Genomic DNA, 14,540 nt, shown 5'->3' with positions numbered 1-14,540 from the left:
GTTTGCTTTAAATAAGTATTGGCGATTGTTGTTCATTCGTAATTCGAGAATAAGAAAAGAAAATATATTCGCAGTTTGTACGTAGTAAAAGAAAATATGGATTTAATAAATGTTTCCTAATTCATTTAAGTAGACTAGATTATATAAGACTCGTTTCAAGCCATTAAGTAATATATTATCAAAATTTGTATGTATTTCTCATAGTATTCGTCATCTCTAATATCATATATCTCCACTCGATCCTCGAAGATCATTTCTAGGAATTTTCTGAAATTAGTTTCCATAAAACGTTTTTTTAGATGGACAAATTAAAAAAAAAAAAAGAATAAAGTTATTTTTTGGCACGCTTTGTGACTTCTATAGAGCAAAATAGGAGAAATACAGAAGAAAATGAATGAGCATAGAATTTATTAACATAGATGCTCCATAAAAATCACAGACTTCTTATTATAATTAAATAAATTATAATTAAATTATAATTAAAAAGCAATACAATTGTGCATTGCTTTCAATTTTGCAATGAACTGTATATATGGGTATATAATTGCCCTTTATTATCTATGGCATCGTTAATTTTGTAGAGCGCTATATTCTTTCATGCAATCTTAAATAATTTTTTATCGCTTCGATAAACAACGATTACTGCTTCTTCTTCCTCCCCTTTAATTTGCTAATGTTAAAACAAATTATCGACCAGCTCTAGTTAGTTGGTTATTATCGATTCAATTTTACATAGGTGGTCAGTCTTCGTCTCAGCAAACATTTTTATATTTCTCATTATTTATTTTCCTTTTTCTCCATGTTTCTATATATATGTTTGTATTGTGGTAACGTGCCAACTATGATCACCTGAATCAAGTACTTTTGTATAATGTGCGTTTATAATATTTCTTATAACTTGCTTAATGCACATTAATAAAACGTTTGTGGTTTCTTTTGTTCTTTGCATTATTATATACATAATGATCAATGTAAAGTAGTTATCTAATTATCTGACAAACGACCGTGACATCTTTCATACCATAAGTATTACGAATCGCTATTACTACAATTGCCTACAGTGAAACTATTTTGTGAGACTAGATGAGGTTCTATATATATATAGTAGTATTCCTGGAAAAGCTAAATAGAATGGTGGTAAATAACGCATTAATAGTCTATCGCAGGATTACAATTTTCATTGACTAAAATGATAGCGCGTTACGCAAAGCTCGCATTATTCTATCCTTCCTATTTCATTAATTTAATGAAACGCGATTGAGCGTTTTTTACACAATTGGGACTAAATTTTCGACTGTTTTAGGAGTACAAAGGATTTACCGTCATAATATGGTAGAATCAGACGGGATTACCGTAAATAAAACATTAAAATTTAATCATTTAAGAATTCAATTATAACGTAATAAAAGTGAAACTAAAAATTATTTACAAATATGTTTGTTCACTACATATGAATGTGTGTATATAATGCTATCTTTGAACATTTATCTAAATACTATATTCGCCTATAATAAATAATAGAAACTTCGAATATAGATAAAAATTTGCATTAAAAGATGATTTCGGCTATATTTAATATCTCTGATATAAAAGATTGTTGTACTGTCTATAAATATCATTGAGTTGCAGTGATAAATAATAACTCCTTAACTGGTTAAAGCAAGATTACAATAGACACAATTTTTCCCCTTCCATCATTTTTTTAATAAAATGACAGATAAAAATGTTAAAAATGATTTAAAAGAGAAACATTAAACAAAATATCATGTCTATGTAATCGATTATAACTTACTTTCTTTTAATGATTTTGTCTCTAAAAAAAAATCTAACGAAATTAACGTAATACTTACATTAGCGGAGATATATCTAATTTCTTATATCTTCTTTTTCTTTAATTGATATTAGGATGTGAACATTCCAGATCTAAAAATACGTTCTATACATATTTAGTTCAGTCAAATTTTTCTTCCTTAAACGCGACACTAATAGCTTCGCCAACGTGTTTCACTACGAATGCAGGCTTGCACAGGCTTTCTTCAATTGGTAAGAAGTCTGCATGAGTATGTTCTGATATAAAATTCGAATCTCGTTGATGGACACCAGTTTCGACTAAAATACTAATACAAGCTTTTGCACTAGGTGGTTCAATATCTTTGTTAAGTAGTTTCTTCAATTTATCAGACTTTAATACTTCCTCCTTCGTGCAATATGACAGATATTTATCATATAAATTTGCACCAAAAATATCAGTATTGATATTATCTCTGTAAAATACACAGAATATTATAAATGTTTCTTATAATTTTTAATGCTGTGTTAGTTTCTTAGTATCTTCAAAGAATTAATTACCCAATAGCATATATAGTGTCAACATTATGATCTATTCCAATACTTCTAGCATGCTCGTGAAGTACAGAATTTGCATGATAGTATGTAATTTCACTAGGTTTCCCGACTAGAGCAGAATACATCAAATCTTTTCCTGTCACTTTTTTATATAAAGATTCTAGACATAATAGAAAAGCACCATGACCATATCTGGGAATTGGTGCTTCTGATACCCACAATAAATCCATATTACATGCCAAGACTGGAATATGTGGATATGCAATTTCATCAAGTAAACCAGCAGGCATGCCATTAGTCATTAAAATATCTACAATTAATTGTAATGGGGTTTCCCAAGAAATTGGTTCATTAAATAATACAATGCCTTCTATTGTAGGAAACTTCGGATCCACAGGACCACATATTGGATTTCTCTTTTCCACATTTATATAATCTAAAGAGGGAAAATTTTTTACTACTTCTTCGATAGTTACTGTTTTTTTAAACCCCAACTCTTTAGCTATTTCTTTAATGGGGCCTTGACCAGATATCAGTATTTGTTTATTGTGATACTGTTGGAATAATTTTAATGGTGTGTGAGCCATAACAACTTGTGACTCTTTTACTTCAAATCCTAGCCATTTGGATAAATCTGCTGCTCTTTGCCTAGGCAATGCATTTCCACTATTGGTGACAAACACAGTTGGCACACGAAATTTGCCATCTTTCCCTTGAAGTTGTTTGAAAGCCTCTGGTACAGGAGGTAATACATTTTTGCCACGTATTATTACACCATCAATGTCAAAAAGTAGACCAAATTTTGGTTTAGTATTTAAATGCTGAAAATAAAGAAATATAATTTTTAAATGTGTAAGTCACTTATATTTAAGTATTTTCATTTGTATTATATTAATATAATATATTTAAGGCATGTTTCATAAGACGTTCTACAGCTACTTCATATTTTTGGAGCAAGATATTTAAACAGCTACATAGACCTTGAAGCAGGATATAAAAATATACTTGTTATGTTATAAGTATATTTTTGTACTAATGCATAATGTAATGTTTGACAAATTTTACATCACTTATTGTAACCAAATTTATAATTAATTCTTATGTCATGTTAAGAAAGATGTATATACATAAAATACATTTCGAATTTTTTAATGAAAATAACAAAAGTAACAATAAAATAATAATAAAATAACAATAATATAATAATAAAAATGTATATCTAATTTATCAATGTCAAATAATCAATTAATCAAAATAATGCATGCAAATTAATTTTAATAAAGTATAATTCGTTTCATACTATTTTGAACAATGTTTGAAGATTGAAATAGAAAGGCATAAAAATACGTTTAACAATAAAAAAAAGTAGTACCAAAATAAATCAATAGAAACAAATTAATTATTACTAAATTTTTAATCATTTAGATTAGTACAGTGCACGAAATTTTATTAATCTATGTTATAAACAAAAGAAGGCGTGTATGACGGACACCAATTTGGAGTGCAGTAACTGAAATCAAATGTAACAATGGCGTATGAAAAGTAACTCACTCTGACCCCAGTGAACCTTCCGATATCTGGTCGTAACAATATTTTCATAATTGCCATTTTGGCAGTGGTACACGTAAATAAAGATGCGACGATAATATCTTAAGGCTACACTATATTCAAAGGCTACTTCTCACAGATTGATTATGCATAATGCAACGTTTTGAGGTTATAGTGACCTACAGACCACACAGTAGATTTGATCGTATTTTTCTCACGTGCCGTAAGAGGACACAGTACACACTACATAACACAAGTAGCATTATTATCAGACAGAGTATATAATGTCTTTTGTTTTTATCACAAACTTTTTCTAAATCAATTCAGAAATTACAGATGATTTTCTAGATACATACTTAACTATCTATACATGAATATGTATTTCATATTTAGATAGTTTTCAATTAACTGAGATGAAAAATAAAGTTGATCAAATGTTTGGCAATTACCAACCGTCAGTAAAAAGTTGGAACTGTTAATCTGATTTTCACAATAGGATTTTTGTATTAATAAATATGTTGGGAAAATTATTAACTGTTTTATCGCTACATTTGTTGCTACAAATTTCATTGTATTAATTGTTGACTTTTGCGATCTATTGATCAACCATTGTACGCATGTTTCATGAGAAACATTTGCGTCGTAACAAAGTTTAGTTACCTCGATTAAAATTGCTAGCATTAAATAAGCAGATAAAGGGTTGGATAACCTGTATCTCGAATAGAGCTGAATTTTTAGTCGTGTGGTTTTGTTAAGAGTCTTCTTAAACAAATTTTTTTAAAGTCTTATCAGATCAAAATGTTTATAAAACCGTTTAAAATAAAGTCGAACAATCAACTGAAAGGAACAGAAAGGTTGGTTTAATCTAATGATAGAATAAACTAATGATTAATACGAAGAATTATATTAATTAATGTAACGTTATTTTTAATTAGGAAAAAATTATGCGAAGAAATTTTAGCAGCATACCCAATGCTAACAGACGAAGAGACACAATCATTAATTCCTAAGAAAGAGGCAATAAGTGTTATGAAAATTGTAACTCACAGTGGTCACTCAGGAAAAGTGTATTGTGTAGCTAAATTACCCATGTTTTTCCAACTTGAATCTTTACATCAAGCATTGTTACCCACTATATATACTTTATGGCATTATTCAAATTTATTAAGGACTTTTACAACACATCCTCCAGTTGTATCGAAATTAAGTAGAGGTGCAGATTTAATGTTGCCTGGAGTCAATATGAAACAACCTATAACATTATATTCTTTTGGCAAATTACAAAAAGGTACACCTGTTTCAGTAAACACAAATGACAATAAGGTATATTTAACTTTATTTTGTTTCTAAATCGTGGCATTTCAATTTCACCAAAAAAATTGGTGTTTAATAACTGTGTTTCCTTTTTATATAGGCTCCAATCGCTGTAGGATTAACAGCACTTTCTAGTGAAGATATGTATATGTCTGGAGGTCATGGAAAATGTGTAGAAATTTTACATGTAATAGGTGATACACTTTGTCAACTAGGAAAGCCTCCTTTGAGACCAAACTTAGGATCACCAAACGATGATGCAGATAATAATGACTTAGAAATAACGGAGCAGATCAGTGATAGCAATGAAGAATCACTTGTTGAAATAATGAGTGGCTTAGAAATGGATAATGATAGAGTAGCAGAGATGGAATCTGTCTGTGAGGATGACAACAAGCTAGAAGAGTCTGATGAAACCAAAAATATTTCTACTGATCAAGCAGAAGTAGTTATAGATCCCATAAAAGAAATGGATAACTTGTTAGAATATTGCTTTCTGAAAGCTTGCAAGACATCAGTAAAGCCCAATGATTTACCAATGTTAACATCTAATTTCTTCAAAAATCATTTAATAGCTGCATGTCCATTAGATAAAAACGTAGATATAAAAAGATCTCGGTACAAAAAATTGTCCCTGTTTTTATCAGAAATGAAAGCATTGGGTGTTATCAATACTTCTGTTACTAAGGGTGTTGAAAGTATATTATCAATAAAGGTAAAATTTTTTAATTAAATTTGATACGAATAATTTGCTTCTAGTAGAAACGTTAATATATCTTTTTACAGTTTGATCATCCTCTTTTAAAACGTCTAGTTATAGCGGAAGAACCTACAACAAGCCAAGAACCAGTTGTTTCCAACGCGGCAGTCATCTCTGAATGTTATAAAGTAACTGCCGACGTTTTTCCAGTATTATCAAAATTCGGATATGAGTGAGTATATAGTGCCGCACTTGGGATGTGTCATGTTGCCGCGATACAATAATTGCAAAAAGAATGATTTTCTGTACAGAGCAGAAGTCGACAACTGTTACATCATATACCATTATGCTGTATTATATGATACGAATTATGTACATTTTACTCCCATACAATGATTGCAGAAAAGGGGACATTATGAAAAGAGCTGAGATCAGAAAATGTTTTACTGAATATGTGAAAATGGAGAATCTGCAAGATGGAAGGTAAGCAGTTCTTAATCATATGTATACTTTATTATGATCTTATATGATTGTTTAATGTGTTTTATTTATAGGATACTGAAATTAAACCCGCAGCTCGCAGGTATTATGAAAACCAAAGCGAACGTGGAAACTGTAACAATGGAGGATGGAATAAACAAGTTTATTGGGCGTATGACTCACATGCACGAAGTTACTTTAGCGGGAAACAAATTGTTACACACCGGCAAGTTGGAACCTATTGACATGAGAGTTACTGTCCGATCCGGTGGTAAAAAGGTATCGTATTGATTACTACAATCAGAATATAAACGAAATTGTGAAAACATCATCATTTATCTATCGCGAACATTGCAGGTAACGTTAGTAAACAATTTAGAAACATTTGGTATCAATGCCAAAGAATTTAGTAAAGAATGTCAGAGTATCGGAGCGAGTGCAACAATTACGGATGAACCGGGAAAGAAAACACCTAGCGTACTAGTTCAAGGAAATCAAATCTTATATGTGTATAAATTACTTACGGGTAAGTAACAAATCGATATTTCGTGTAGTTTAAACACATAAGGTAGATTAATATATTTGGAACATATACATATAAGAGAACGTTAATTTTTCAGAAAAATACCAAATTAAAAAGAACTATATAAGAGGATTAGAATTCGCCCCAAAGAAGCAAGGTTCCCATAAAAAATAGGATGCCTTCAAAAACAAGTATCACGTGGTAGATGTGGTATTATATAACTGATTGAATTCTTACTTATTTAAGTATCCATATTTCTCTATCTTAAGATTAATTTTTTACAGAACTAATTAACAATCTTTCCACTATTCGGAAGACTGTATAGTAGCCTTTGCAAAATTTAAATATTTGATCTCAGCAGAAAAAGATTCAAAATTTCACTGAAAATCGCATGAAGCATAAATTTGATTCTCACTCTATTAGAAGATGTAAAATGCAACATGCGAACGTGGATGTTACTGCATCAATCGATGCCGCTGGATGTTTTAATTTTGAATCTTGTTATAACACATAGGCTACTATAACTTCAAAAATATGCTGCCATCTCTGTCTATTTCTTCCTAAAAATATTTTTTATTAGATGCTTCGTTAATTACAAGTAAAATTGAGCACAAGTAAAGAATATGACATACAGAAAAACATTTCACGATTGTACTTTGACTCATAAATAAACGAATTCTCAACGAAATATCGTGTGATTCTGAAACCTACCTGTTTCTTATATTTAATATCGAAAAAGGTAAAAGTAAGGTCTTTAAGAAAAAGATGATACCAATGAATGGTTTAAAAGAGAATCAAAAGTCGAAGTTTGTTAATATAATTTATTGTATATCGAGGTTTCAACATGGAAAAGTACAAATATTGCAATATAGGGCCCGCGAGCTCTCCTCGGGTGGGAGGGAGGGAGGGAGGGAGGAGGGTACGATTCACAGGAAGGAGAGACAACGCACGTTTAAGATATTTCGAGAAATTTTTTTTCCATTTGTTCTGACAAAAATGCGCTTGTTATGCATCGAAAACCAAGGATATGAGGTATACATATGCAGATTTTATGTATTTCCGCTGTTTTTTCTTTCACTTACCTGGCAATAGGGAAAAGTCAGTAGATTGGTGAACAATCCACCGAAATTTCTTTTGAGTAAAGGAAGGTTCCCTCCTTTTTTTTTTTTTTTTTTTTTTCTGCTACCAGTACGCACGGGCGCGTCACGAATGTGACGCGCGACGCGCACGTGCGTGTCGTGACAGTTATTACTCTCTTTTTTTTTTATCATCATCATTACCATCATCATCATCATTGCTATCATCTCCACTTTCTTTTCCTTAACTAAGCAGGCGGTCTCCGGCAACCATGATTGCCCGATTTGATCGATTCTCAGTTTAATTCGTGGATCGAAGAAACGACGAGTTCAGAAAGTATCTTAAAGTACTTATTTCTCAAATTTTTCAACATGTACGACGATATTACTTTCTGATGGGATTGACGGGTTTTTTGGGCGGATATGACGTAACACTTCGGTGACTGTTTTTTATCATTTTCAAGATACGAGTCTTGTAATTTTACAGTCATACGTTCAATGTTCAGCGCTCGCTTGTCCGCGAAGTGTTTTAATTATACATATGTAGCTCTCAAAATTTACTTTCTGGACATTAACTGATCGTTTCTTAAATACCATCGACGAACCGTGATTAAAAACATTCGCGTTCAACGTGAAACATTTCAGAGCACCCTTAGTTTTTATCTCACTAACTCTCTCCTTAACCTCAAAATAAATAACTTCGTCCGAGATTATCATCACAATTAGTCAATTCTTGATCTTAATCTCGATCGACGAGCATTATCACGGCTGCAACGAAGTGCCTTCGTCTCATTCTCTCCCTCTCTTTCTCTCTCACACTCTCTTTCTATCGTTCGTTATATTCTAAATCGTTTCTTTTTCTCCTTTTTGGGAACATATTGTGCCTACCGTTGTTGCCTTGTTCATCATTGGTTACGATCACAACCGTAATCATCGCCTCAATCAACGCTTGTCATTTATCATTGTCATTTTTCACAATATAATCACCGAAATTTCGTTATCATCATTACCATTTCGTGTCTCTGTCATTCATTCTCGTTCTTTCTTTCTCTTGCTCTCGTTTATTCTTACGCTCTCTCTCTTTCTCTCTATGTATCTCTTACTTTCATGCTCTCATTCTCTCACTCTTTCTCTCTTTCTCTCTCTCGCTTCTTATTTCGCCTTCGGAATTTTCATAGTTTTTTATGCAACACATAATGCGACTAGGTAGTACAGGTTAATTAATAATTAATATCGTTAGTGATACAATAATAACGTATGACTAGACAATGCAAGATAATAATTATATCGTAAATAGTAATAATCATGGATCGCAATTTATATCAACAACTGTGATGGCGCGCACGTGTTCTCGAAAATGTTGCTGTCTTTTTTTTTTTTTTTAAATCATCTTTGTGTCTGTTCTGTGCCACTGTGTGCGTGAATGGTCTCCTTTTCTTGTACGTGTGGGTGCATGTAATCATGTATTTGTGTGCTATGATTGAACGCGGAGTTGTAGTACGTCCAATGATTGTTCTTTCCGTTCCTCCGTTTTGTTAAATGTTTAAGGTGTAAAGAGCATGTTTAAATTGTTGTATGTATGCGTATATGTGTACAGTCAGCGTGTGTGTGTGTGTACATGTGATGTACATCTACATGTGCACCGAAGTTTGTCTCGTGTGTTGTATAGAAAAAGTATATTAGCAAGATTCTTGTAAATTCGTGTAAATATTCAACACATTTCTAATTCGTTGCCCTAAAGTGACTTGAGGCGACGACGAAGAATGCCCTACGGAACCAACAGGAACGAACATCCCGTCGTTGTTTCCTCGAGAAGTGAATTCTGTTCCCTTACGCGAATTATCCGCACGTAAAGTACGCATAGCTGTGTTGTGTGATTTAGGTGACATGTGTTTCAATTTGCTCCGCTTGACCGGTTATATTTTCGATCGAATAAACCTCGAATTTGTGTTTGATAAATCATGATTACACGTACGCAATGAAAAGATCGATACGATAGAGTTACAACACAGAGGTAAATAGAAAAGTACATACAATGAAACTACTTACGCAACACTGACTTCTAAACATGTATAAACATTGAAATGAAGATAATTATACAACGTCACAACTAATTATAACATTACACTAAGTTTAATCGTAATTCGAGGTTTTACCTGAAACTATGAAAAGGTCTCGCGTGTGTATGTATACATGTACGTATGTGTGTATGTATGCATATATGTGTATGTAGAGGAAGCTGTTTGCTCTGTACTACATATTAAATCGGTATCCCGATTAACCTCTTAAAAAGCACGCCCGTGTATATATTTGTTGCACAACAATAGCCGTCGCGGTGTTATTGAGATGCTGAAAAATTTCCACGTGAGAAATACATGTGTATAATATAATATAATGTAAATACAATATAATATAATGTAATATAATGTAATATAATGTAATATAATGTATATATAGATACATCTAACCTCCACATAATACTTCAATGGGAATTCCTATCTGTAGTTGTATAAATAATACGTGTAAGTAATAATCATGCGATAAGTACACAGTAATATGATAAATGACGATAATTAAATACAGATTATACGTATATAGGTTTAGATTTATTCGCGTTTCGCTCCTAGACGAATTGTAAATAAAACCATGCTCGACCCCATTAGAAAGATACACGAAGAAAGTATATTCCGCGAAACACTCGACAAACAAACCATCGATTTAATTCGATTCGAGAGCGTTAGTCGATTGAAGATACTACTCTTTAAGAGGTTAAGTGATCTGCTGGCGCAACGTTCCCAACAGGTTCGACCAATCGGTAAATCGATATATCGATCGAAGTCGAAAACATATCGATGTATCGATATACGACGGATCGACGGTAACAGTGATTACACGGTATCCTTCGCGGTGACGGCACCCTAGGAAATTAATTCTTCGCGAAATAATTCCCCTAAGGCCCCGATGATGATCAAAGATGGTCTTTGTTACAAAGATTGAACATTACGAAAGAAAATATTATTCTCCACGTCTGCCACCCACGTAAAAGCTCGAAAAGAAACCCTCTGATTTCTACTTTTTCCTCGATTGTTTTCTCGATTATAGTCTCGATATGCTGCGATCAAAGCACCAATCGTGATATAACAATGAACAATGTTCGTGTCGTTCGTGATCGAAATGATCAACGATACATAAAGGTTAATTCGATTATTTGACGCGAAACAAGCGTAACTCGCTTGCCAACGTAGAATCACCGGAGTAGATAATCGAGTGTCTAGCAATTAACGAGGTAATTAGAAAAAGGAAGAAGCTCGGTGTTCCGATGCTTGGTCGATGCGTGAACGTTAGGCCTGTGCACGACCGACAGTAGTTCTAGTCCGTGTGTGATCAGACGCAGGCCAAACTTCCTAGCAGAGAAAATAGCATCTCTGCGAAAAAGAGACTTCTTTCTTATAATCTTTTCTTCTTTTCCTAGAAAATTTTCTGTTTCCTATATCATTCGGTAACTCGATCGATAACCACCCGATCAGAAAGTAGTACGAGTCCGTGCAAAATCAGGCATGGACTGAAGTTTTTAGCAAAAAGATTTTTACTTCTTAGAAGTTTTTCTATTCGTCAACTTGACTCGAAGGTCGTTTCATCGATGCTAGTATAAACACCATTCCCTTTCCATTTCCCGCAGCTACGTTATATTCCACATTTTATACAATCGGCCATTGATACGTATTATCGCGTTCGACCGGATACGATCCGAACTTATACTCGCTGTCCGTTAACTTTCATTGCGCAATCGATTAAACGTTCGACTGCATTTATATTTAATTTAAACGTTATCTCGATGTTCATAAACTACCGATCGATCGAATAACGATACTCGAGCCAAGTAATCCTTCCACGAATCAGTCTTACTTTGTTTATACCCGCTGATTTCCCTCGATCCCTCCATTCCACCCTAAACATTTCTTTAATAATAAATAATCGCTATACTTTTTCTTTTTTTTCCATTTTTTCTTTTTTTTTCTTTAATCGTAAATCGTCCCATCGATAATCGACCTATCACGATTCCCGCGTTCACCGCTGTGTGCGAAGCGTGCGAATTTTTTCGAATTCCTTCGTTCCTTTCCTTCTTTTCTTTCTTCTTTCTTCCTTATATTCTCACTCTGACGACATTATTCGCTATACATATATCCTATATAGTTCGTAAATCGTTAATCACGCATGATTTTGTGCAGTCCTTCCCGCGGAACGTCCGATTTAGCTTTTCCACGTAAAACTTCCCCTTCGTGCTAGTGAATATCATCGCAGATTCGACGGTATCTTGCGTGGAATTGTTCCGTAATTACTGGAAGCATCAGAAACTTTGGCGAGAACCATCGAAATTTAGTCCTTAGCTAATGAACTTCACAGTGATTTGATTCCTGTTGATAGAAAAAGGCAAAGAAAAATAAAACAAGAGAGAAGAAAAATTACGATAGTACCATAGTTGTATCGAAGTACGGGGTTTATTCGAATGTTCTTATTTCTTCTATATATGTCCCTTTGTGCAAAAATTCCATGGTGTTTCCGTTCTTTCGATACTCGTTTCTCCTCTTTGCTACTGTAAAACATCCTATTTGCTCTTATCCTCGACTTTCCCCTTTCGACGATCTAACGCCAAATCGTTATCCTTATAGTAGTCAGTATGTCGCATATTGTCCGATAATTTCTCACATTTAAACAGCGTCTCTATTATCGGTTACAGTTAAATATCGCTATTAATACCGTATTAAAACCCGTCATAAAATACATTACTCTATTATAATTCGCGTTTTTCGCATCCTTCCCTTCATCGCCCCTCTTCATCCCTTACCTCGACGCCCTCGATTTTTCGCTCTTTCTCTCTTTTCCCACTATTTCCGTCTCTGTTCCCGGGTAAACACGCTTCTATCAGACTTTTCTCTCGGCTCGTTCGACGATTATTAACTCGGACGACGTAGCTAGGTCTCGACCAAACTCTCCGGCAGTTGCTTCCCACGCCAACTCTAACGCAAACGCCACTCTATCGTCGTTATTCCTAATTCGCCGATTTTCCAATTAGAAATTTCGAAGAGATTCGGCGTGTCCCGAATGATCGAGAAGAACACCGGAACGCAAGCGACCGGAAGCTTCCGTTCCCGAGGGAACCGTCACTTCCGGCCGTTCCTCCATTCTTTCGGCTTCCTGCCATTCCTCTGCTTCCGCTGGCGCTAGAACGCACCGATACCGAACTCGTTTTCTCCACGAAGTTTGATCATGCGAGGGACACCGACCGGGGGTCTGAGGTCGAGAGAAATGCGAAGATCGATGAACGAAACTCGATCTTGTGAAAGGAAAAGAACTCTCGACAAAAAGGAGACCAACGCCATAAATACTCGAGAAAAGAATCATTAAAATATAATAATAGTTTAACGATAGCTCGTCGATATCGAGCAGAATTTATTTATAAATTAAACGACTTGATATTTCTACATTTAGAAAATGGCTGCTACCCGTCGTTTTGCCGGGTGTCAGCAGAGATAATTGCAAGTACGAAGAAAGTGCGTGGATCTAATAGAATTCGATTTCTTTCGGTGTCAGATCACCGGCGACGTCCACCAACGATCGGTTCCAATATTTCCCGAGTATGCTCGTCGATCGATCAGCATTTGCATCGCGTATCACATTGTTAATTTACATGACGATCGAACGTAACGGAAGAGAAAGCGCCGGGCGAAGTCGCGGCTAAATGGAATGAACGAAATTTGCGAAAAGTGAATCGATTTCTCAGGCCTCGACCAGGTGGAGTTTGAAAAAAGGAGCGGATGTTCGCGTAGAGACGTAAGTAGACGAAACGAGAAGCCTCGAAACGGAAGCGTGTTATCGAGAAAATTTGCGGGTGAAAAAAGTCATGTCCGTGTCAGATTTGAGAGCAACTTATATTTCCTTAAGTTACAAAATCATTCATAGTTTATGGGTTTTGTCCATTAAAACGACAATCAAAAGACAACGTTATTTATTCGAGACAAAAAAATTCGAGGGTGACGAAAAGCTTCCCTTGCGTTTTTTCGTTCGTTCTTCTTCTTTCTCTCCCACTTTCTCTCTCTCTCTCTCTTTCGCTCTCTCGCTCTCTCTCTCTCATTCTCTCTCTCTCTCTCTCTCTCTCTCTCTCTTTTTTATTTCGTTTTCTTCTATATTACTTTTTGTTTTTTTTTTTTTTGGGTTATTTTTAATTGCGTTTTTTTCCCTTTTCGATTCAGTATTTTTTTTTTTTTTCATTTTTGTTTCTCGTGAGATTAGTGCCCTTCGTTCACTTACGTCTACGGTTGTTTCCCATTAAAGCTGTAAACGTTTATTATAAAGACAATTCGTAACAGTCGGACAGATTTCACGTTCGATCGTGATCCCTTTTTGAAAATCAACGAGTGTTTTCTCGCGCCACTCTTTTTGTTTTTTTTTTTTTTTTTTTTTTTTTTTTTTTTTTTTTTTTTTTTTTTTCGTTTTTTCTTTTTTTCTTATTTTACTTCATTTTACTTTATTTTCGTCCTCACGAACGGACCGT

At 34.0% G+C, this 14,540-nt stretch overlaps 2 protein-coding genes across 2 annotated transcripts; one reads left to right on the top strand and one right to left on the bottom strand.

Annotated features, from left to right (window-relative positions):
* Positions 1-428: 428 nt before the first annotated feature.
* LOC108555031 (cat eye syndrome critical region protein 5) lies at positions 429-4,202 on the bottom strand. The gene is made up of 4 exons (XM_017910510.1): positions 3,898-4,202; positions 2,350-3,167; positions 1,851-2,264; positions 429-849 (listed from the first exon to the last, which is right to left on the bottom strand). Exons 1-3 carry the CDS (start codon positions 3,952-3,954, stop codon positions 1,952-1,954), a joined length of 1,188 nt encoding a protein of 395 aa, XP_017765999.1. The 5' UTR covers positions 3,955-4,202; the 3' UTR covers positions 429-849; positions 1,851-1,951.
* A 443-nt stretch (positions 4,203-4,645) lies between these two features.
* Positions 4,646-7,448, top strand: eIF2D (eukaryotic translation initiation factor 2D). The gene is made up of 9 exons (XM_017910522.1): positions 4,646-4,748; positions 4,830-5,217; positions 5,309-5,923; positions 5,995-6,140; positions 6,311-6,391; positions 6,463-6,667; positions 6,746-6,914; positions 7,009-7,112; positions 7,196-7,448. Exons 1-8 carry the CDS (start codon positions 4,693-4,695, stop codon positions 7,083-7,085), a joined length of 1,737 nt encoding a protein of 578 aa, XP_017766011.1. The 5' UTR covers positions 4,646-4,692; the 3' UTR covers positions 7,086-7,112; positions 7,196-7,448.
* Positions 7,449-14,540: the final 7,092 nt, after the last annotated feature.

The sequence above is a fragment of the Eufriesea mexicana genome, unplaced genomic scaffold, assembly GCF_001483705.2.
Source record: "Eufriesea mexicana isolate 0111107269 unplaced genomic scaffold, ASM148370v2 scaffold106, whole genome shotgun sequence".
Taxonomy (NCBI): domain Eukaryota; kingdom Metazoa; phylum Arthropoda; class Insecta; order Hymenoptera; family Apidae; genus Eufriesea; species Eufriesea mexicana.
This window is presented reverse-complemented; position numbering and strand designations above follow the sequence as displayed.

Coding starts and splice junctions, on each gene's coding strand:
- LOC108555031 (XM_017910510.1), bottom strand. CDS start 3,954: ATGGCAATTATGAAAATATTGTTACGACCAGATATCGGAAGGTTCACT. Junction 3,168..3,897: donor GAAGGTTCACTGGGGTCAGA/GTGAGTTACTTT, acceptor CTTTATTTTCAG/CATTTAAATACTAAACCAAA. Junction 2,265..2,349: donor GACACTATATATGCTATTGG/GTAATTAATTCT, acceptor TGTATTTTACAG/AGATAATATCAATACTGATA.
- eIF2D (XM_017910522.1), top strand. CDS start 4,693: ATGTTTATAAAACCGTTTAAAATAAAGTCGAACAATCAACTGAAAGGA. Junction 6,392..6,462: donor GAGAATCTGCAAGATGGAAG/GTAAGCAGTTCT, acceptor TTTTATTTATAG/GATACTGAAATTAAACCCGC. Junction 6,668..6,745: donor TCCGATCCGGTGGTAAAAAG/GTATCGTATTGA, acceptor CGAACATTGCAG/GTAACGTTAGTAAACAATTT.